Source organism: Loxodonta africana, chromosome 3, assembly GCF_030014295.1.
Source record: "Loxodonta africana isolate mLoxAfr1 chromosome 3, mLoxAfr1.hap2, whole genome shotgun sequence".
Lineage (NCBI taxonomy): Eukaryota > Metazoa > Chordata > Mammalia > Proboscidea > Elephantidae > Loxodonta > Loxodonta africana.
Window position 1 is genome coordinate 69,386,572 of NC_087344.1, and position 20,920 is coordinate 69,407,491.

General features: G+C 43.7%; 1 protein-coding gene across 1 annotated transcript in view; it reads right to left on the reverse strand.

Moving 5' to 3' along the window:
* CSMD2 (CUB and Sushi multiple domains 2) overlaps window positions 1–20,920 on the reverse strand; it is a 797,331-nt gene that overhangs the window by 197,078 nt on the left and 579,333 nt on the right. Inside the window, 3 exon segments of the mRNA XM_064281672.1 lie at window positions 8,098–8,224; window positions 15,151–15,342; window positions 17,969–18,125. Coding sequence (XP_064137742.1) covers window positions 8,098–8,224; window positions 15,151–15,342; window positions 17,969–18,125 — 476 coding nt within the window.

A 20,920-nucleotide genomic window follows, 5' to 3' on the forward strand; every position in this document is an offset into this window, starting at 1 on the left:
TGGGAGGATTTCCCTTCACCACTGTTTTTCAGGGAGTTCCCAGAAAGGGGCTGTAGTGTTGCCGCAGTCCACTTTAGAATGGTGCCTGCATACCCTGCAGAACCATTTGTAAACCAGATACAAGTTTTCTTTTACTCAATTGATCATAAAGAAACTCTCCATGAGGCCATAAGTGCAGACTGAGAGTTGGAAGGTAATGTGACAGGAGTGGAGACCACGGACACTTGGGCCACTTCCTCATGCAACTTACTTGAGTCTTCAGGTCCTGCTGGGCCTGATCTCATATATACCACTTCCTTTTACTGGTGGAGTGCTGCTGTGCATGTCCAGCTTTATGACTCTGTGGATCAGACAACACCCAGTTCATGATGGGCAACTCAGCACGCATGGTGACTTGGTGGCCCGTGGTTAAGCATTCATTTTCTACTAAGGCCTAGTAACAAGCCAAAAACTGTTTCTCAAAAGGACAGGATAGCAGGGCTTTGCTCCAAAATCCTAAGGGCCTACACTCTGATTCACCAATAGGTGCCTACCAAACACTCCAAACAGCATCTCTGTCTGCCACGAACACTTCAAGCACCACTGGATCATCCAGATCATATGGCCCAAGTGTCAGAGCAGCTTGAACAGCAGTCTGAACCTGTCTCAGAGCCTTCTCTTGTTCTGGACCCCACTCAAAACTAGCTTTTCGAGTCACTTGATAAATAGGCCAAAGTAATACACCAAATGAGGAACACCAAATGTTGCCTCCAAAATCCAAAGAGACCTACTAGGTGAAATGCCTCCTTTTTAGTTGTGGAAGGAGCCAGATGCAGTAACTTATCCTTCACTTTAGAAGGACTATCTCAACATGCCACACACCACTGGACCCCTAGAAATTTCACTGAGGTGGAAGGTGCCTGAATTTTTGTGGGATTAATTTCCCACCCTTTTGCATGGAAATGTTTTACCAATAAGTCCAGAGTCATTGACACTTTCTCCTTACTAGGTCCAGTCAGCATAATGTCATCATGTAATGGACCAGTGTTACATCTTGTAGAAGGGAAAGGCAATCAAGGTTCCTGCAGACTAAATTATAACATAAGGCTGGAGAGCTGATACAGGCCTGAGCTAGGCAACTGAAGGTGTATCGCTGGCCTTGCCAGTTGAAGGCAAACTGCTTCTGATGGTCCTTCAAAACAGGTATGGAGAAAAAGGCATTGGCCAGATCAATACCTGCATACCAGGTACCAGGAAATGTATTAATTTGCTCAAGCAATGAAACTACATCTGGAACAGCAGCTGCAATTGAAGTCTTCACCTGGTTAAGTTTTTGATAATCCTTCTCCAAGATCCGTTTTCTGCCATAAGTCCATATGAGTCAGACTATTCTGATTACTGCTTTGACTCCAATGTCCATTATGGTAAGCATGCCCACCTTGTCTTTGTCTATTGAGTGCTACCACTTGGCCCCTACCACCACGGGGTCCAATCAGGCCCATTGCAGTTAGGTGTCTTAATTCATTTAGGGCAGTTCCCACCATCAAATCTGACTTACACAAAATAGCAATTACGGCAGTCTTCAAGGATGCTGGAGCTACCTTCATAAATTTGTTCCTTACCATTATGGTAAAAGTTATATCCTCTGGGCACTCTATGAGTGGGTCTGTGGGTCTAACCTGATAAATCCACTCTAGCATGCCAATTTCCCTAAGCCTTTGGATACCTTCTTCTACAGTATACCAAGGCAATTCTGGTACTTCAACTTGATTTAGTTTAGGCCACCGCGTAATCCATGCTTCAGCTACCCAACCAAATAAACTATTAGCTCCTTTCCTAACTTCTTGAGCCGAAACACTGAATGAAGAATCTGTGTATAGTGGGCCCATATCAGTAAACTCAGACGGATCCATCTTTATGTTCCTTGAACCAGTACCCCACAGCCTGAATAGCCATTTCCACACATATTCCCCAGGTTTCTGTTTGTACATATTAGAAAAGTCAAGCAGCTCTTTTGAAGTAGAGCATACCTTCTCCTGGGTCACACTTTGTACTTCACCTTTTGGGGCTTGCTGGAACTTAAGTCTAGTTATAGGTGTAGAAGCCAAAATCAGTAGTAGGGAAGTGTTTTGAGAAGATTCAACATTGTCTTGTAAAGCATCTGCCACAGGCAATAACCCAGGCAATTATTCAGACAAAGGTTCTTTAGAAGCAGCTGGATTAATCTCATTATACGGGAGTGGAGGCACTAATGGTTTTATTGGGGAGGGTGGTTTAGCAGGCAAACATGGAGTAATCTCTTTGGATGGGAGTGAGAGGGCTGGTTCTATTGCTAGGACTGATTCAATGGAATTTAGGGCCTCAGTGTCTCCAGTTCCTTGATTATCTGCCCATATGTCCCCATCCCAAGTTTCAGGATAACATTTCTTCTCAATCAATGCCCTCACTTTGACATCAGACACCTTTCAAGGTTGGCAATTGAGTTGGCATTGTAATTCAGCCACTCTTATGAAAAGACTCAGGGTTTGCTTTCTGCAATATCAGCTCTGTTACTACAAGAAATCAGGCTTTCTTTCAAGGCACACGTGGAAACTTTGAGATTGTTTACGCAGCACTTGCACTTTGACTCTGCAGCCCTGAGCTCATCTCTTTCATTCAACAGCCTGTCTGGCAAAAGTAGGACCAACCAACCAGCTTCCTTACACTTCTTATTACGACAAAATTGTAGAAAGGTATCACATATGCAATCACTCAGAGCCTTGCCTTTCACCAATACCTGATCTATTGGTGGTGATATTTTGTGAATTTGAGTTCTACCTCACGCCATGGGTTGGCAGAGCCCTCTTTACTACTGGAAGCAGAGTCATCAACATCTATAAGACTAACCAGACTTGAGAACCAATTTAGAAAACTCATCCTTACAATTTTGTTTCTCTAGAGCCATTCTCAGTACCAAATGTCTTAGGCTGGGTTCTCTAGAGAAGCAAACCAGTAAAATGTATAAATATTTATAGAAAAAAAAATTTTATAGAGAGAGGTTTATATCAAGGAAATGGCTCACCCAAGTCCATGGGTCAGGATTGAGGCTTCTCCTGATGCACATAGCTGTAGGAGCTGGCAAACCCAAGATCTGCAGGTCAGGGAGTAGGGTTCTTGCTCACAGGCTGGGAAGACTGACAAATCCCAAAATTGGCAGCCGAGACTAAAGGTAAGCTGCTAGGTCAAGTCCCAAGAACTGGAGGTCAGATGAAAAGGAGCCAGCTGCAGGATCCACAGTGAGCAAAAGCCCACGAGCCTTGCCAGAATGTCCGCTTATATTCGATGCAGGCACATGCCCAAAGAAACTCCCTTTCAACTGACTGGCTACTCAGAGCAGATGCCATCATGGAGGTGATCACATTATATCAAATCTCACCATGGAAGTGATCACAACATCATATGGTTGCCAAACCACTGAAAATCATGGCCCAGCCAAGTTGATGGACGACCTTAACCATCACAGCTACCTACCCAACTCCTGACGGGAGTCCTTATCACTTGGGAATCACATGTCAGGCACCATTCTAAGTGCTTTATGTAAGTTAACTAATTTAATCCTCATAGCTACCTATGTGATAACCAAAATCAAACCAAACCCAGCGCTGTCCAGTTGATTCTGACTCATAGTGGCCCTATAGGACAGAGTAGAACTGCTCCATAGAGTTTCCAAGGAGCGCCTGGTGGATTTGAGCTGCTGACTCTTTGGTTAGCAGCCATAGAGCACTTAACCACTAAGCCACCAGGGTTTCCACCTATGTGATAGGTATTATTTTAAATCACTATTTTACAAATGGGAAAACTGATGCACAGAGAGCTTAAAGAGCTTGCCCAAGCTATGTAGGTAATAATTGTGGCAGGTTGCCTGGTACCAGAGTCCAGCTCTTGGCTATGATTTGCTACTGAATGAATAACAAAACTTCTGGGACATAAAGACAAGTAGCTCTTGAAGAGGAATCCAGCTGAATAATCAGACCAAAGGGCCCAACTGCAAAATGCAGTCGATGCAGGGAAAAACAGAAGACAATGTAAAATACAACCTAAGTCATTTTCTCAGAGAGATTCAAGACAATAAAACATTGATAAAAACAAAAGTAAGTTGTCAGGAGCAATCTGAAAACAAAATGCAGTTTCCTTGCAATAAAAATAAAAACAAGATTTCCAAAATACAGAGACAGTAAATAACAGGATAAATACTGCTAAAAACTGAATTGATGAAACAATAAGCTTATTGTCGAAATGAAAACAGGATATAGAACTTCCAAATGACTAGAAGAAAAACAAAGCCAATTTGATCAAATTAGCTAGCAACGGGAAGGGTAAAAATAAAAAAACGCATTAAAGAAGCATAATGTATTTTACTTGAAAGAAAGCATAATACACTTGATATAACAGAAATATATAGAACCCTGAACTCTTTTCTTTCTTTTTCAAATATTCATGGAACATATATAAAACAAAACAAAGCTCAGAAAGAAAAAATGCACATATAAGAATAATAATAATAAAAACATAATTCCTCCCCCCCCCAAAAGCCATTTGGTAAGTTTTAAAAAATTCTTAAACACTCTTGGGTTAAAAAGAACTCTAAACTGAAATTGCACAGTATTTAGAAATCAAAACAGTAGAACATATGAAAACGACAAATTTCCCAGAAGAAAACTATATAAAGAACTAGAAGCAGTAAGGACAAATAAGTATCATTTTGTCTATCACACTGGTACACACTAAAAGGATTGACGATATTCAGTGATGCTGTCTGGGGAATTAGGCTTCCCATGGACTTTCAGTGGACATGTCAATTATTACAATATTATTACAATATCTAGAGAGAGATTTGAAGTCATATATCAAAATTTTGCTTCTGTGAATATATCCTAAGGAAATAATTTGAAGACTGCAAAGATTCATGTTCACTTGTGTAAAAAACTGAAAATATGCACTTCATCAATAAAGGAATCGTGAAATAAATTATGTTTGTGCATACAACAGAATTCCCTGTCACCTGCAAACAGGATGAGGTATATCTATACATATTGACATAATAAGACGATGATATACAATGAAGTGGTAAAACAAAAAGCAAGTTACCGAGCCATGCATAGAGATGATCTTATTTTCGAAACCATGTTTATTGCATTTGCTTTCTGTATATATTGGCATATAAACGATCTAAAAGAATAAGTAGAGCACACTGTTAACAACGGTTATATTATGTGGGGCGTGTAGAAGAAAACAGAGTAAGACTATCAGGATTTTTGATTTCTACTTTATAAACTTCTATATTGTTTGCATTTTGAGTAAAAAAAAATGAGTATCTATTAAGTCAGAATCGACTGGACAGCAACTAACAACGACATTGTATGTGTAAGGACTCTGAGTGGAACAAGTGATTTTCCATTAGCTGCTAGCCTAAAGGTTGGTCCATTCAAACTCACTCACTGGCTCCGACTCATAGTGGCCCCATGTGACAGAACAAAACATTGCTCAGTCCTGCACCATCTTCACAATAATACGTATGTTTGAGTCCATTGTGGCAGCCACTGTGTCAGTGCATCTTGCTGAGAGAGCCGAAATGGACCGGACACAAGTGCCTGCTACAGTGTGGCTAGGATGGCGAGCCGGAGTGGGGGGTTGGGTGAGCACAGGAAAGACACACACCCCTCACTCTCCTCTGCTTACTTAGCATTGGTTCCTTTGAGGTTACCATGGTTCCAAGAAGCCTTCCAGGATTGAGGACTGATGTCATCTTCATATTCTCCTGGCTATTTCCCATCTTGGGGTCCTCCCACACACACTCAGCCTGTCTCCTCCTAGCCCCCTACTCCGTGACTTTTTATTTCATCCTATGTTGCTGTCCTGTTCCAGTCCTGTTCCTGTCAAGTCGATTCCGACCCACAGAGACCCTATAGGACCCAAAAGGACTCACAGAGACCTCATAGAAGTGCCCCATAGGGTTTCCAACGCTATAAATCTTTATGGAAGCAGACTGCCACCTCTTTCTTCCATGGAGGGGCTGGTGGGTTTGAACCACTGACCTTTCAGTTAGCAGCTGAGAGCTTAACCACTGTACCACCAGAGCTCCTTCTATGTTGCTGAGGGTAGGATATTTCCTGTATTTAATTTTGATCTTTTCTTCCTGATGGCTGCTGGGAAGTGGTCCTCACTTCTCCCCTCCACCCCACCATTCCCATAAGTAATAATGGTCCTCACTGCTGATCAGAGAGCCCTTTGTTTGTCTCTTATCCTCTCCCTCTGTCAGCTGCTCCAAGACTAGCTCTTCTCTCCTTCAGCCCTTGTCCTAGATCTTAATTCCCAGAGAACTGCTGATTCCTGAGGTATGCTCATGTTGCCATGTCACGGGGAAGTCTATCCTCCTTTGTAGAAAATGCATGCCAGAGTATGTAGGAAGAAGTAGCAACGTCTACATCGCACTTTCAAGTAATTCAGCAAAAAGAAAGGCAGCAAATAAGGCAGAACATTAACAAATGCTGAGTCTAGGTAGTAGGAAGGCAGGTGTTTGCTGTGCTGTTCTTCAAACTTTTCTGGATATTGTACTTACTGTATGTCACACAATTAAAAAAAAAGGCGGGGGGGGGACAAAAGAAGCCTCAATTTCCTATTTACTGAGGACAGAGAGATCAGCTGGTGTGACCTTCTAAATGTCTTTTGAACTTGTGCCTATTCCTCCACCCGCATTCCACTGCCTGGGTTCAGCCCTCATCACCTACCAGCCAGACTACGGACACAGCTTCTCCACTGGGCTCCCAGGCCTGATCTACCCCTGAATATGTCCAAACCCAGCCTCACAGCATCCAAGGACCTCCATGCCCTGGGCACAGCATATCTCCCTAGCTTCCTGTCCCACAGCTCTTCCGACCTACCAATTCACATGCAAAGCTCCAAACCAAAAACCAAACCCATTGCCTTCCAGTCGATTCCGAATCATAGCGACCCTATAGGACAGAGTAGAACTGCCCCATAGAATTTCCAAGGAGCGCCTGGCAGATTCGAACTGCTGTAGCACTTAACCACTGCACTGTATGAGTTGGAATCGACTCGATAGCAATGGGTTTGCAATGCTCCAGCCACATGAAACCATTTCCAGCTCCCTGAGCCTGACCACAAGGCTTCACTTCCTGTGTTAGAAGGCCCTTCCCTTCCCCACCAACCTTCCTCCATGGATACCTAGCAAGCTCCTCTCCATGGTTCAGGACTCAGCTCTGTGTCACCTTTTCCAGAATAACATCCCTCTTCTCCTCCTGTCCTGCCTTCTCATTCCCCTTCTTCTCATGCCCTGTGCAAAGGTCTGTGGTGTGAGCACATCTTCTCTACTTTCTGTGAATAGTGACTGGGCCTCATTCACTGATGTAACATCAGCACCTCGCACAGGTACTGCCATGTGAGGGAATGACTCAGTGATGCTCCAAGGTAGGGATGCAGGAAAACCTTCTTCTGACTTGTAGATGTGTCCGCTAGAGTAAAACAGTCGCTTAGGCTTTTGACTCACTCATTGTTCATTTGATGTTTATCACGGGACTTTCTGGCTCCACTCATCATATACCTGAGTCCTACTTCAGAGAAATAGCCACACCACCATTACTAAATATGTGCCATGTCCCAAGTACCATGCTAAGCGTATTACACGCAATATCTCATTCAAATGCTTTAAGTTAATCCTGGGAAGCTGGTATTATAACCTATAATTTACTAAAGAAGATAGTGAGTCTCAGAGAGATTAAGGACCTTGTCCAAAGTCCTGCAAATAGTAAATGGCGGGGCTGGGATTCAAACGGATCTCTGTGGCTTAAAGCCTGTGTCCTCAGCCACCTTGCTGTAAGTGGGTCATCTATGGCAGTGGGTTTTCTGAACTTGGAAGCAGCCCTGTGAGGCTGAGACTGTCCTTTCCAGGTTTCTTACAAGACCCAGCACAGGCCTGGGCCATACCAAACTCTGTTGACCATGAGGACCTCCAGGTTGATGGAGGCAGGTCCAGGCACTAGCTGGATGGCCAGGTGACAATGCCGGTGATGGCTCCTCTGAACAACTGGCAATGGTTACTTTGTAGGCCCTGATACTTACCCAATGGTGCAGCCGGCATCAGCCTCGATGGTCCAGATGCAGTTGAGATTGTGTTCGTAGGGAGCTGGGTACCCGGGTGACAGCACCTGTCCCGACACCTCTCCTTTCACTGTCCCTCCACACTCAGCTGAAAGAAATCCCAAAAGAGTGAGCTTCTTGGGGTGGGCTGAGCTGCCCGCAGTAACTCACTAGGTCCTCTTGCCTGTGGGTTCCTGAGTCCCTCTTGTTCATTCCAGGTGATTGAACACACCATATAAAAGTTTCATAATACATAAAGAACATCTACAACTCAACAGTAAAAAGACAAATAATCCAGTTTTTAAAAAATGGGCAAAGAATTTAAATAGACATTTCTCCAAAGAAAGTACACAAATGGACAATACGCACATGAAAAGATGCTCATTACCATTAGTCATTAAAAAAAAAAAAAAAGCCCATTGCCGTCCAGCCAATTCCAACTCACAGTGACCCTGTAGGACAGAGTAGAACTGCCCCATGGGGTTTCCAAGGCTGTAAATCTTTATGGAAGTAGACTGCCACATCTTTCTCTCGCAGAGTGACTGGCAAGTTCAAACTGCCAACCCTTCAGTTAGCGGTCAGGAGCTTTAACCACTGTGTGACCAGGGCTCCTCATTAGCCATTAGGGAAATACAAATCAACGCCACAATAAGACACCACTTCACACCTGCTAGGATGGTGGGAATGTGTAATGGTGCAGCTGCCATGGAAAACAATTTGGTAGTTCCTTAAAATGTTAAACATACAGTAACCATATGACCCAGCAATCTGGCTCTTAGGAATATAACTAGGAAAAATGAAAACATATGTTCACATGAAAGTCGTCTGTTCATAATAGACAAAAGTATAAATAGCCCAAATGTCCAGCAACTCATGGATGGATAGACAAAATGTGCTACGTACATACAATGGGCTGTTATTCAGCCATAAAAAGGGATGGAGTGCTGACATGTGCTACAACATGGGTGAACTTTGAAAACACATGCTATGTGTAAGAAGTCAGACACAAAAGGCCACGTATTCTATGATTCCATTTACATGAAAGGTCCAGGACAGGCTAATCTCCAGAGACAGAAAGTGGATTAGTAGTTGCCAGGGCTTGGGGGTGGGAGGAAGAGGGGCAGAGGGGTGATTGCTAACGGGTATGGAGTCTCCTTTTGGGGAAACAAACATTAAAAAATTTGATTGTGGTGATGGTTGCATAACCGTGAGAATATACTAAGAAAACACTGAACTGTACACATTAGATAGTGAATTGTATGATATGTGAATTATATCTCAGTAAGGCTGTTAAAAAAAAAAAAAAAGGAAAGACAGAAAGAACAGATTCCTGTGTGCCCTGTGCGTAGGGCTGGCAGCCTACTTTGTGACTAAACTCCTCAAGGCCTCACATGGAGGAACATGTGGGCCTTGAACTTGCTCCTTGACAGCAGTGGGACCTGTGCTAGGTGCAGGAGAACAGAAGTAAACAAGACCCCATCCCTCCTCTGGATGAGCCTGTGGATGAGTGGAGGACATAGCCCCAGTGTGTGCTGCATGCCCCGATCCAGGCACACTCATGGCAAGTGGTGGCACAGAGGAGGATGTGGCCAATCTCTCTTGTCACAAGGCAGAGAGGCAGGGAGGACCTTGGTTTCAAATAAGTCTTGAAGGAAGAGTAAGAGTAGGCCAGGTTGGTTGAGTGGCATGGGTGGGACAGTCACCTGAGACAGATGACTCCTCCTGGCCTTCTCCTCCTTCCTCCCCCACATCTCATCTTCTTCCAGATAACCTTGGCGACATTTTTTTTTTCTCACACTAGACCCTGCTTTGTCCCCATTGTTAGAGTCTTGGCTCAGGCCCTCATCGTCTCCCAGCTGGCAGAGCTGAGTCTTGTCCACCCTCAGCAGTGCCACCAGAGTGATCTTTCTAAAATGCAAATCTGGCCATGAAACCTTCCTTCCTGGAATGAAGACCAAATTCTGCAGTAGAGCCCATTGAGCTTCCAGAGGGGCTTCCTCTGGCCTCTGGCCCCCCTACGCTGCCACCCTTGCTCTAGCCAAGTCTAATCAACTTCATGAACTCAGGAACACTGGACATCTTTGTACCTGTACTTGGACTGACAACCTGACAAACATCATCCCTGTGAAACCTTTTGTAGATACCTCCACCCTAGGCAGAATTGACACTGTTCTCCTTTGCGTCTTCATTATAACTTGAACAACTTTTTATCATAGTGTCCACAGCATGTTATTAAATCCTATCTATCTCCTCCACAAGACTAAACTCCTTGGCAGCAGGGATCTTGTTTTACTCATATTTGCATATCAAATGCTTAGTACAGTGTTTGGTACATATGCTTAATAAGTGCTTATTGAATGAATGGATAGATAGGTGACCAAATGAATAAAAGAAGCTGTTGCCTTCCAGACAAATTACAATGAGGATCTGAACCAAGGCAGCAAAAGTAAAAATGAGGAGAAGACTTAGTACAGAGCTATTAAGGAAAAGGAATAATTGATTAAGCAAGAATGTAGAATAAGTAGGAGAAGATGGGATCAAGATCACAGATGGAAGACTGACCTTCACCTGTTGCTATAAAGAACTCATCAAGTGTATCAAGGGCTCCATGGCTTCACACAGGACCACCATGGAAGGGAAAGGGGGCCCTCTACCACTAAGAGTTCTTGGGAGACCAGATCCTTTGCTTGAAGTCTCACTGGCTGTGAGTCCTTCCTCCATAGTGCTGTTGGGACGGGGGTACCAACCTGACTGAAAGACGCCAGGTAGAATGGGACAATGGAAGAGAACAGAGTGTGGGTGAGAGGGAGACCTATAAGCTGTGGGGAGGAAGCCTGTCTGGCCCCACAAATAGAGGAGGTAGCTGGAAAGATGTCATGCCATTATCCAGGTCCTTGCCTAGGGCTTTCTTCCACATTTCAGGTGGAGAAGCACCGTCTGCTTCCCAGCAAGTGTTTGGAGGCAGCAGTACTGGAATTATTTCCTCATGGACACAACTGCTTCTTTCCCATAGGATCCCTGAATCTGGGGAATGGCAGGTGGGCAGGAGGGGGACAAATGGGCAAGCATGAGCGGACTCACCAACATCAGGACCCTAGGCTCTATCCCTTCTGGACTTATCCCTTCTTTCCATCCTAGAGCCTTGGCTGATTCATTTGCCTGCAGAGTCTACTCAGCCATCTCATCAATGAAGAAGACACTTGGATGCTTTAAGCCATAGCAGTCATTTCTGGTAGACCATAATGAAGTCTACCATGATATGACATATGTAAAAATATAAAATCCCAAGTACACAGACTTATTCCCAGCAGTAGAGCCTGAGCGATTCTCATTGGAGAAGGCCTCCAAAGTTTAAAGCATAAATACTAGCCTTCCTTGAGTGGACCCTCTAAATCTAGTTCAGTCATGATGTTTGACATTCAAACAACTTTATAGCGAATACTTTCTGCAAAGCACATAACTCTTTTATCACGTGAATCATTATGCCTCCTTCACATTTTGCTTGCTCTGGCTTGCCTTTGGCGTTATACCACTGTCTGTCTATGTATGTGTCCCTACTGGCCTAGGATCTACTCTTCTCTGTATCCACAGTACTGGCACAGGGCCTGACGCATGAATGAAAGAAGGAAGTAGAAAGAGGGTGAAGGGGGAAAGGGCTGGGCATGCCTGCAGAGTGGGTCAAGCTCAAATACAAGGGGGGAGGAAGATCCTACAGGTTGCTACTATGGTCTCTCTACTTTCAGGCATAAAATCCTTGCCCACAGACCCTCTGCTGTGTAACAGTGCTGAAAATCCTGTTAAAAAGTAGTTGTCTTGGGGAAAAGAACCAATCTCAGTCATTAGCACTTCTCATCATGCTGGTTCATACCATCAGCCACTGCACATGCTTAAACAAGAATTCTTTCCTTCCATGCCCCTCTCCCCCATCGTTGGTGAATTCTTACCCATCCTTCCTAATCCCAATAGTAACATTACATTCTATGGGAAACTTCTTCTGTATTCCCTAATACTTTCCACGTAAGTCTTTTACAGCAATTATCTTGAATTATAATTACCTGCTTATGTGTCAATTCCCCTTACTAGAGTGTAAGTTTGCCCAAAGACAGGGAACATACTTTATTCTTTGTTTTTTTAATTTTTAAAAAATTAAAAAAATTTTTTTTAATGGTACATGCATAGTAGGCACTTAAATGTTTTTCCAATGGATGTTTGTGGTCTTGTATGATTATGGGACACCTGAATTTAGAGACTATCTGAAGAATAGATTTGACGCATTGAACACTGGTGACCAAAGACTGGACAAGTTGTGGGACGACATCAGGGACATCACCCATGAAGAAAGCAAGAGGTCACTGAAAAGACAGGAAAGAAAGAAAAGACCAGGATGGATGTCAGAGGAGACCCTGAAACTTGCTCTCGAACGTCAACCAGCTAAAGCAAAAGGATGAATTGATGAAGTAAAAGAACTGAACAGAAGATTTCAAAGGGCGGCTCGAGAAGACAAAGTAAAGTATTATAATAACATGTGCAAAGAGCTGGAAATGGAAAACCAAAAGGGAAGAACACACTTGGCATTTCTCAAGCTGAAAGAACTGAAGAAAAAATTCAAGCCTCGAGTTGCAACAGTGATGGATTCTATGGGGAAAATATTAAATGAAGCAGGAGGCATCAAAAGAAGATGGAAGGAATACACAGAGTCATTATACCAAAAAGAATTAGTTGATGTTCAACCATTTGAAGAGGTGGCATATGATCAGGAACCGATGGTACTGAAGGAAGAAGTCCAAGTTGCTCTGAAGGCATTGGCGAAAAACAAGGCTCCAGGAATTGATGGGCTACCAATTAAGAGGTTTAACAAACAGACGCAGCGCTGGAAGTGCTCACTCGTCTAATGCCAAGAAATATGGAAGACAGCTTCCTGGCCAACTGACTGGAAGAGATCCATATTCATGCCTATTCCCAAGAAAGGTGATCCAACTGAATGTGGAAATTATAGAACAATATCATTAATATCACATGCAAGCAAAATTTTGCTGAAGATCATTCAAAAATGGCTCCAGCAGTATATCGACAGGGAATTGCCAGAAAGTCAGGCCTGTTTCAGAAGAGGACGTGGAACCAGGGATACCATTGCTGATGTCAGATGGATCCTGGCTAAAACCAGAGAATATCGGAAGGATGTTTACCTGTGTTTTATTGACTATGCAAAGGCATTCAACTGTGTGGATCATAACAAACTATGGATAACATTGCGAAGAATGGGAATTCAAGAACACTTAGTTGTGCTCATGAGGAACCTTTACATAGATCAAGAGGCGGTTGTTTGGACAGAACAAGGGATACTGATTGGTTTAAACTCAGGAAAGGAGTGCGTCAGGGTGGTATTCTTTCACCATACCTATTTAATCTGTATGCTGAACAAATACTCTGAGAAGCGGGACTATATGAAGAAGAACGAGGCATCAGGATTGGAGGAAGACTCATTAAGAACCTGTGTTATGCAGATGACACAACCTTGCTTGCTGAAAGTGAAGAGGACTTGAAGCACTTACTAATGAAGATCAAAGACCACAGCCTTCAGTATGGATTACATCTCAACATAAAGAAAACAAAAATCCTCACAACTGGACCAGTGAGCAACAGTATGATAAAGGGAGAAAAGATTGAAGTTGTCAAGGATTTCATTTTACTTGGATCCACAATCAATAGCCATTGAAGCAGCAGTCAAGAAATCAAAAGACGCATTGCATTGGGTAAATCTGCAGCAAAGGACCTCTTCAGAGTGTTGAAGAGCAAAGATGTCACCGTGAAGACTAAGGTGCGCATGACCCAAGCCATGGTATTTTCAATCACATCATACGCATGTGAAAGCTGGACAGTGAATAAGGAAGACCAAAGAAGAGCTGACGCCTTTGAATTGTGTTGGCTAAGAATATTGAATATACCATGGACTGCCAAAATAACAAACAAATCTGTCTTGGAGGAAGTGCAGCCAGAATGCTCCTTAGAGGCAAGGATGGCAAGACTGGGTCTTACATACTTTGGACATGTTGTCAGGAGGGATCAGTCCCTGGAGAAGGACATCATGCTTGGCAGAGTACAGGGTCAGCAGAAAAGAGGAAGACCCTCAACGAGGTGGATTGACACAGTGGCTGCAACAATGGGCTCAAGCATAACAACGATTGTAAGAATGCCGCAGGACTGGGCAGCGTTTTGTTCTGTTGTGCAGAGGGTCGCTGTGAGTCTGAACTGGCTCGACGGCACCTACCAACAACAACATGATTAGCCAGTGATGTGTTAACAGACATGCTGTTGTTCTGGGACACGGGAAAGGAGATGGGAAGAGGGATAGGCCTGGCGTCAGGGCTGGGGATGTGGGACAAAGCAGTGTGGTAAGAATCCTAATCAGTGAGGAGGGTAAAACGTGGGGTCAGGTGGGTGGTAAGAGGTGAAAAATCCAGACACATGTAACAATGTGTTTCACCTATTTCACATTTCTGCCTTAGGCCAGCCTTCTCTTGTCCTGAGACCCAAGAATAAAGCTTCCCCAGAGCCTCTGCTGACACCAGATGTACCTTAGGCTTAAGATGCCAGTTAATTATCTTAACTCTTCAACCTTCCCCCAGAAAGGAAGCATTTTTTCTACAGGGAAACTGAGGCCCAGAATGAGTTGGAGACTTGAGTCCTGGTGGTGAAGGGACCACTGGGATGCAGGCAAAAGCCGAAACCTCTCCCTTTCTAACTGACTCTCCCACCTCGCTCCATCTCCAGCGTCACAATTCTGAGTGTGCGTCTTGCTAAGTGTGTGACAGTGGCAATCCACCATGCCTGGCTGCGTTCCTGCCTGAAGTAATGAGGTGTCAAAGTGAGGACATGGAGAAAGGAGCGGCAGAATGAGGATGATCCCTGTTAAAAGGGGGGTTCAGTCCAACTAGATGGGCTCCCAGGTCCTGAAGAGCTGAGATCCTCACTGAGACCAGAGCAGGGAGCCCGAGGTGTGAAAAAAAGGAGCTTGAAAAGCAGGCAGCCTCCTACCAACACAGATGGGGAGAGGCCGGTCCCAGGTCCTGCGCTCGCCACTCAGACATAGTAGCTCCTCACTGCCCCGCAGAGTGTATCCAGGGTCACAGCTGAAGGACACAGAACTCCCTGCGAAATGACCTCCATCGTGGACTTTGTAGCCAAACAGGGGGGTTCCTGGGTCCTCGCATTTGATGAGTTCAAAACCTGGTGAAGAATAAAGAGGCAATGTGAGGAAGGTGCTCCTGTCATGACAGAAACCATGCTCCCTCTCTTCCCTCAGACCCCATGTGCTCAAGGAAGACACCTGGTAAGTATCTCTAGGTTCTGATGGCATCACCAATTTGGATTCTCTCCACATTCCAATACTCAGGTGAGGGGATATTAAGGAGCATTGATTCCCCTGGTGCTATATGCAAATGATTCCAGTTATTCCTCCCAAACCCACTGTCAAACCCATTGCCTTCAAGTCACTTCTGGTTCATAGCGACCCTACAGGACAGAGTAGAACTGCCCCATAGGGTTTCCAAGGAGCGGCTGGTAGATTTGAACTGCCAACCTTTTGGTTAGCAGCCAAGCTCTTAACCATGGTGCCACCAGGGTTCCTATTTCTCCCAGGCGAAGGCCTGGGTTTTCTATTTCCTGTGTTTGACTCCTTAGTGTTTTGTTAGCAGGAGGTGTTTTTCCTCCATTTTGCTCACTGAGACATCCTTATGGGATCATGTAATATGGAAAAGTCACTTTAACTGAATGTTTAAAATCTCAATTATTTTCTACTTAAATATACCGTGGCAAAAGCCTGGAAAAGGAAGCTGACTTACAGCTCCTACTATATGGTACTTTACGTGTGCTATCTCTCACTTGTTATTCATAGGAGTCTTATAGGTAGGTATAATTACCTGCGTTTTACAACTGTGCACACAGACTTGGGAAGGTTAAATAAATTGTTCCAAAGCCGCATAATTGTCAAATGATAGCAGTGGGATTCAATGTCACTCTGCTTAATCCTGCTCCACTGTACCGTCTGCTGTAACAGGCGAAGATCCCTAAGCTGGGCAGCTGACAGCCCGAGCAGGGGAATCCTGTCTATACTCACTGGGGTTCTTAATAACAGATTTATTGAGATATAATCACATACCGTGCAATTCACCCACCTAAAGTGCACAATTCAATTTTTTTTATTATATTCACAGTGGTGCAACCATCACTGCAATCAATTTTAGAGCATTTTCATCTGCCCAAAAGGAAGCCCCATATGCCTATTAGCAGTTACTATCCATTTCCTTCCCAACACCTGCCTCCCCACACATCCAGCCCTAGGAAAAAACTAATGTACATTATGTTTCTGTGGATTTGCCTATTATGGACATTTCATAGAAGTCAGATCATACACTATGTGGTTCATTTAGCATAATGATTTCAAGATTCATCCAAGTTATCGCATGTACCAGTATTTCATTTTTTTAATTGCCAAATAATTCCATTGTATCTGTTCATCAGTTGATGGATACTCATTGAATTTTAAAACATTCTGGAAGAGCATATTCCTTCCCTACCTAAAGAGCAAGTGGTGGTTCCGTGGTAGAATTCTTGCCTTCCACGTGGGAGACCTGGGTTCAATTCCTGGTCAATGCTCCCCAAGCACAGCCACCACCCACCTGTCAAGGGTGGACGGTGCGCTGCTATGATGCTGAGCAGCTTCCGGTGGAGCTTCTAGACTAAAAAGGACTAGGAAGAAAGGCCTGTGGTCTACTTGTACACGAGGCTGCCGTGAGCCGAGGGCCAACCTAATGGCATCTAACAACAACAACGAGCAAATAGGGGCTTGAGTAGGTGAATAAAATGTCTGTGAAGCCAGAGGATGGGGAATGTGATCCCAAGTGCTCTGGAGCTGCTTACACACCTGGATGCTTCCTGTTTTCAAAATCCGAGTGATAGAAGAGAAAGTTAAATTTATGAAGAAAAAAAAGATGGAAAGAATCAAGACTCAAGTCTTTAGAGAGTAGTAACAATGAACATAGGCGCCCTGGTGGTGCAGTGGTTAAGTCCTTGGCTGCTAACCAAAAGGTCGGCCGCTTGAACCCACCAGCCACTCCATGAGAGAATAACGTGGCAGTCTGCTTCCCTAAGGATTATATCCGTGAAAACCCTATGGGGCAGTTCTACTCTATCCTCTTGGTTGCTGTGAGTTGGAATCGACTCAACAGCAATGGGTAACAAAGAATGTAATTATACATTAGTGTTTGCATTTTTAGAATTTGGCTGGAGTTGAACATTATTTTATAAATAAAGATTAGGAACAAAGGCCTGTGACCTACTTGTACACGGGGTTGCCTATTAGGGAGGCCTATGTCGAAGGAGCCCTGGTGGTATGGTTAAGTGCTTGACTTCTAACGGAAAGGCTGGAGGTTCGAACCCACCCGGTGGCTCTGCAGGAGAAAGGCCTAGCGATCTGCACCTATAAAGATTACAGCCAAGAAAACCTATGGGACAGCTCTCTTTCACATGGGGTCACTATGGTCTGGAATCGACTGACAGCACCACACAACAACATTGGTTGCTCTAATTTAAAAGGCTCATTGAGGGTAAATGAGTGAAAAGTATGACGTGACCCTCAATTCGGTTAACCACATGTTCAGGCCATGAAGCTGCAGTCTAGTGGCAGCTTATCCAAGTCACAGGCACAATGTCTTGGACGAAACAACCTGCTAAGCAAGCACCAGTTAGAGAAAATCAAACCTATTTATGTGGTGGACAGTGTCCCAGAGCCCAGCTTCCCTCTGCTTGTGAACCAGGGAAATCCATTGTCTACTCTGATGCAAGGAAGACTTACTGGAAAACTGCAGTTCGAAGCCTTTGCTGGTGTTTTCAGCATCGGTGATAAAATCAAGCCACAGACTGCTGGATGTGCTGTTCAAAGTCATTCCCATCATCTCAGAGCGGCTGAACACCCCCAGCAAACGGGCAGAGTTGTTGTTGCCGTCGTACACCTGGACACAGGGGAGACACCCAACCAATGTCTTCAGCATGGCCTTATTTCAAACAAGAACTTCTTACCCCACAGCCCAAATGTCCTGAGTTCTGCACCAATAAGAACTGTGAGAGGGGCTGTGAGTCATCAGGTGCAAGGAAGATGGCAGAGTGGAATTAGCAATGGAGCAAGTCGTCAGCTCCTCGATTCCACTTGGCACCAGTGCTGCTGCGTCTGTCCCATCTCAGCATGAGTCCAGTCTCTAGGAACTGGTTGCTATTCTAACTTTTCCAGTGGAGATCAACTCTTACTCTTTCAACCCCCATATGGTACCAGCTTACCCGTCAGCAGCCTGGGGTGGCCAGGGTGGGGCTGTCTGACTCCCTAAGCCATCTGTTCCTGCAGACAGGCAGGCTGAACCCATCAGGCATCTATCTCTACATTGCTAAACCCTCAATCCTGTCCTTCCAGTAGATGACACAGCCTCCCTCATGCACCCCATCGCACTGGGGCAGTAGCCTCAGTCTCAACCATATTGCCGGACATGGCCCCTGGGATCCAGGCAGGATGGAGTTAAAGTGACTAGTTTGCCAGGGTTCCTTTCCCTCTCCCAAGCTCAGCCTCTGTCCCTTTCCTCCTAAAATGCGGGCTCCATCTAAGGCCTGCAGGGCTTGTCAGGGGTGGACTCATGCAGGCATCTGGCTTTCCTGACTCCCATCTGTCCCCTGAACTTCTGAGTATCAGCAAAGACAGCACTCATCAAAAAAATGAACTGGCTCCCCAGGTTTCAGGGTTGCTGCTCCTTTCCAGATAATTGTACAAATAACAACAGAAGTTGTGATGGAGTGAAAGACCCCCTGGTGCTTTCGTAAATATCAAAGATGGGATCTATGGGTGGGTGATGAATATTTGTACATGGCACACAATGTGGTGCCAGCTGCCAGCAAATTGAAACAATAATTCCATTCGACTATTTATGAAGCAAAAGCTTTCTAAAAGAAGCTATTCTTCAAGCTAACAGTGCTGTATATTACAGAGATTTGTTTAGGCTCCTGGGAACCTCAAGTCTGTTTCCAGATCTCATATGCCATTGCCTTATATCACCAATAGACTGAGAGAGTTCTGGGTCCCAACAAGCACTGAGATGGTACCACTTACGAATTTAGTGCTCTGCGGAATCCAAATTACTATAAAAATATCTTACCCATTGAAACATATATTGGAATGACTGGGCCAAGGCATTAATCCTCAACAGTTGCTACAATTAAAAGGGAGAAGCAGACATTAGGTACTTCTTGATGGATTCATCTTGCCAAAAAAAAAAAAAAAATTCCTGAATCAGATCCAACTTACAGGAAATACAGCAGAACATATGAAATGATAGAACGTAATCAGCAAAATCCAGATTGTGGGAAATTCCTCTGGACAAATGACCTGATTTCTTCCACAAATAAATTACAAAGGAAGAAAAGAGAGGGAGGGTGTCTTAGTTATGTCATGCTGCTGTAACAGAAATACCACAAGTGGGTGGCTTTAACAAACAGTAATTTATTTTCTCACAGTTTAGGAGGCTAGAAGTCCAAATTCAGGGCACTGGCTCTAGGGGAAGGCTTTCTCTCTCTGTCAGCTCTGGAGGTAGGTCCTTGCCTCTTTAGCTTCTGCTTCTGGAAACCCTGGTGGTGTAGTGGTTAAGTGCTACAGCTGTTAACCAAGAGGTCGGCAGTTCAAATCTGCCAGGCACTCCTTGGAAACGCTATGGGGCAGTTCTACTCTGTCCTATAGGGTTACTATGAGTCGGAATTGACTCGACTGCAGTGGGTTTGGTTTTTTTTGGTCCTTGTTCCTTGGATATCTCTATATGTCTTGGCATCTATCTTACACCGTCTCTGCTCTCTTGCTTGCCTATTTAATCCCTTCTATATAAAAAAACAAAACAAAACTTTTTTTTTTATATCTCAAAATAAAAAAAAATTATTTTTATATCTCAAAAGCAATTAACTTAGACACACCCTACACTAATCCTGTCTCATTAACATAACAAAGACAACCCACTCCCAAATGGGATTATAACCACAGGCATTAAACCTAAACCCCTGCCATCAAGTAGATTTCGACCCACAGAGACCCTATAGGACAGAGTAGGGCTGCCCCATAGGGTTTCAAGGTGCATCTGCTGGATTCAAACAGCTGACTTTTTGGTTAGCAGACAAACTCTTAACCACTACACCACCAGGTTTTTCACCACAGGCACAGAGGTTAGCATTTACAACATATATATTTTGGGGGGCACAATTCAATCCATAACAGGCAGAAACATATAGATTTAAAAAAATGCCTAAGAGATAACCAATCAAATGTATGGACCTTATTTGGATTCTGACTCAAACAAACTATAAATTCAAAAAACATTATGACATTTATGAGCTAATTAGATATTTGAATACTAACTGAATATAGAATGGTATTAAAAATTATTGTTAATTAATAAAAAGTTTAATGGGAACAGGATTTTTCCTTAATTTCAAAGTATAATTCATTCTGATTCCCTAAGAAAAACATAATCTCATTACAATAAAATATTTATTGTAGAAAACTTACAAAACACAGCAAGCACAAATTAAGTAAAAATTTGCAGCACTAATGACAGTTTGGTGACCATCTTCCCAGGCTTTGTTTTATGTATGCCTTTTCTTATATTTATATATTTTTTGTTTGCTTTTCAAAAAATTTTTTATTGTGCTTTAAGTGAAAGTTTACAAATGAAGTCATTCTCTCACACAAAAACTTATATACACCTTGCTACATACTCCCAAT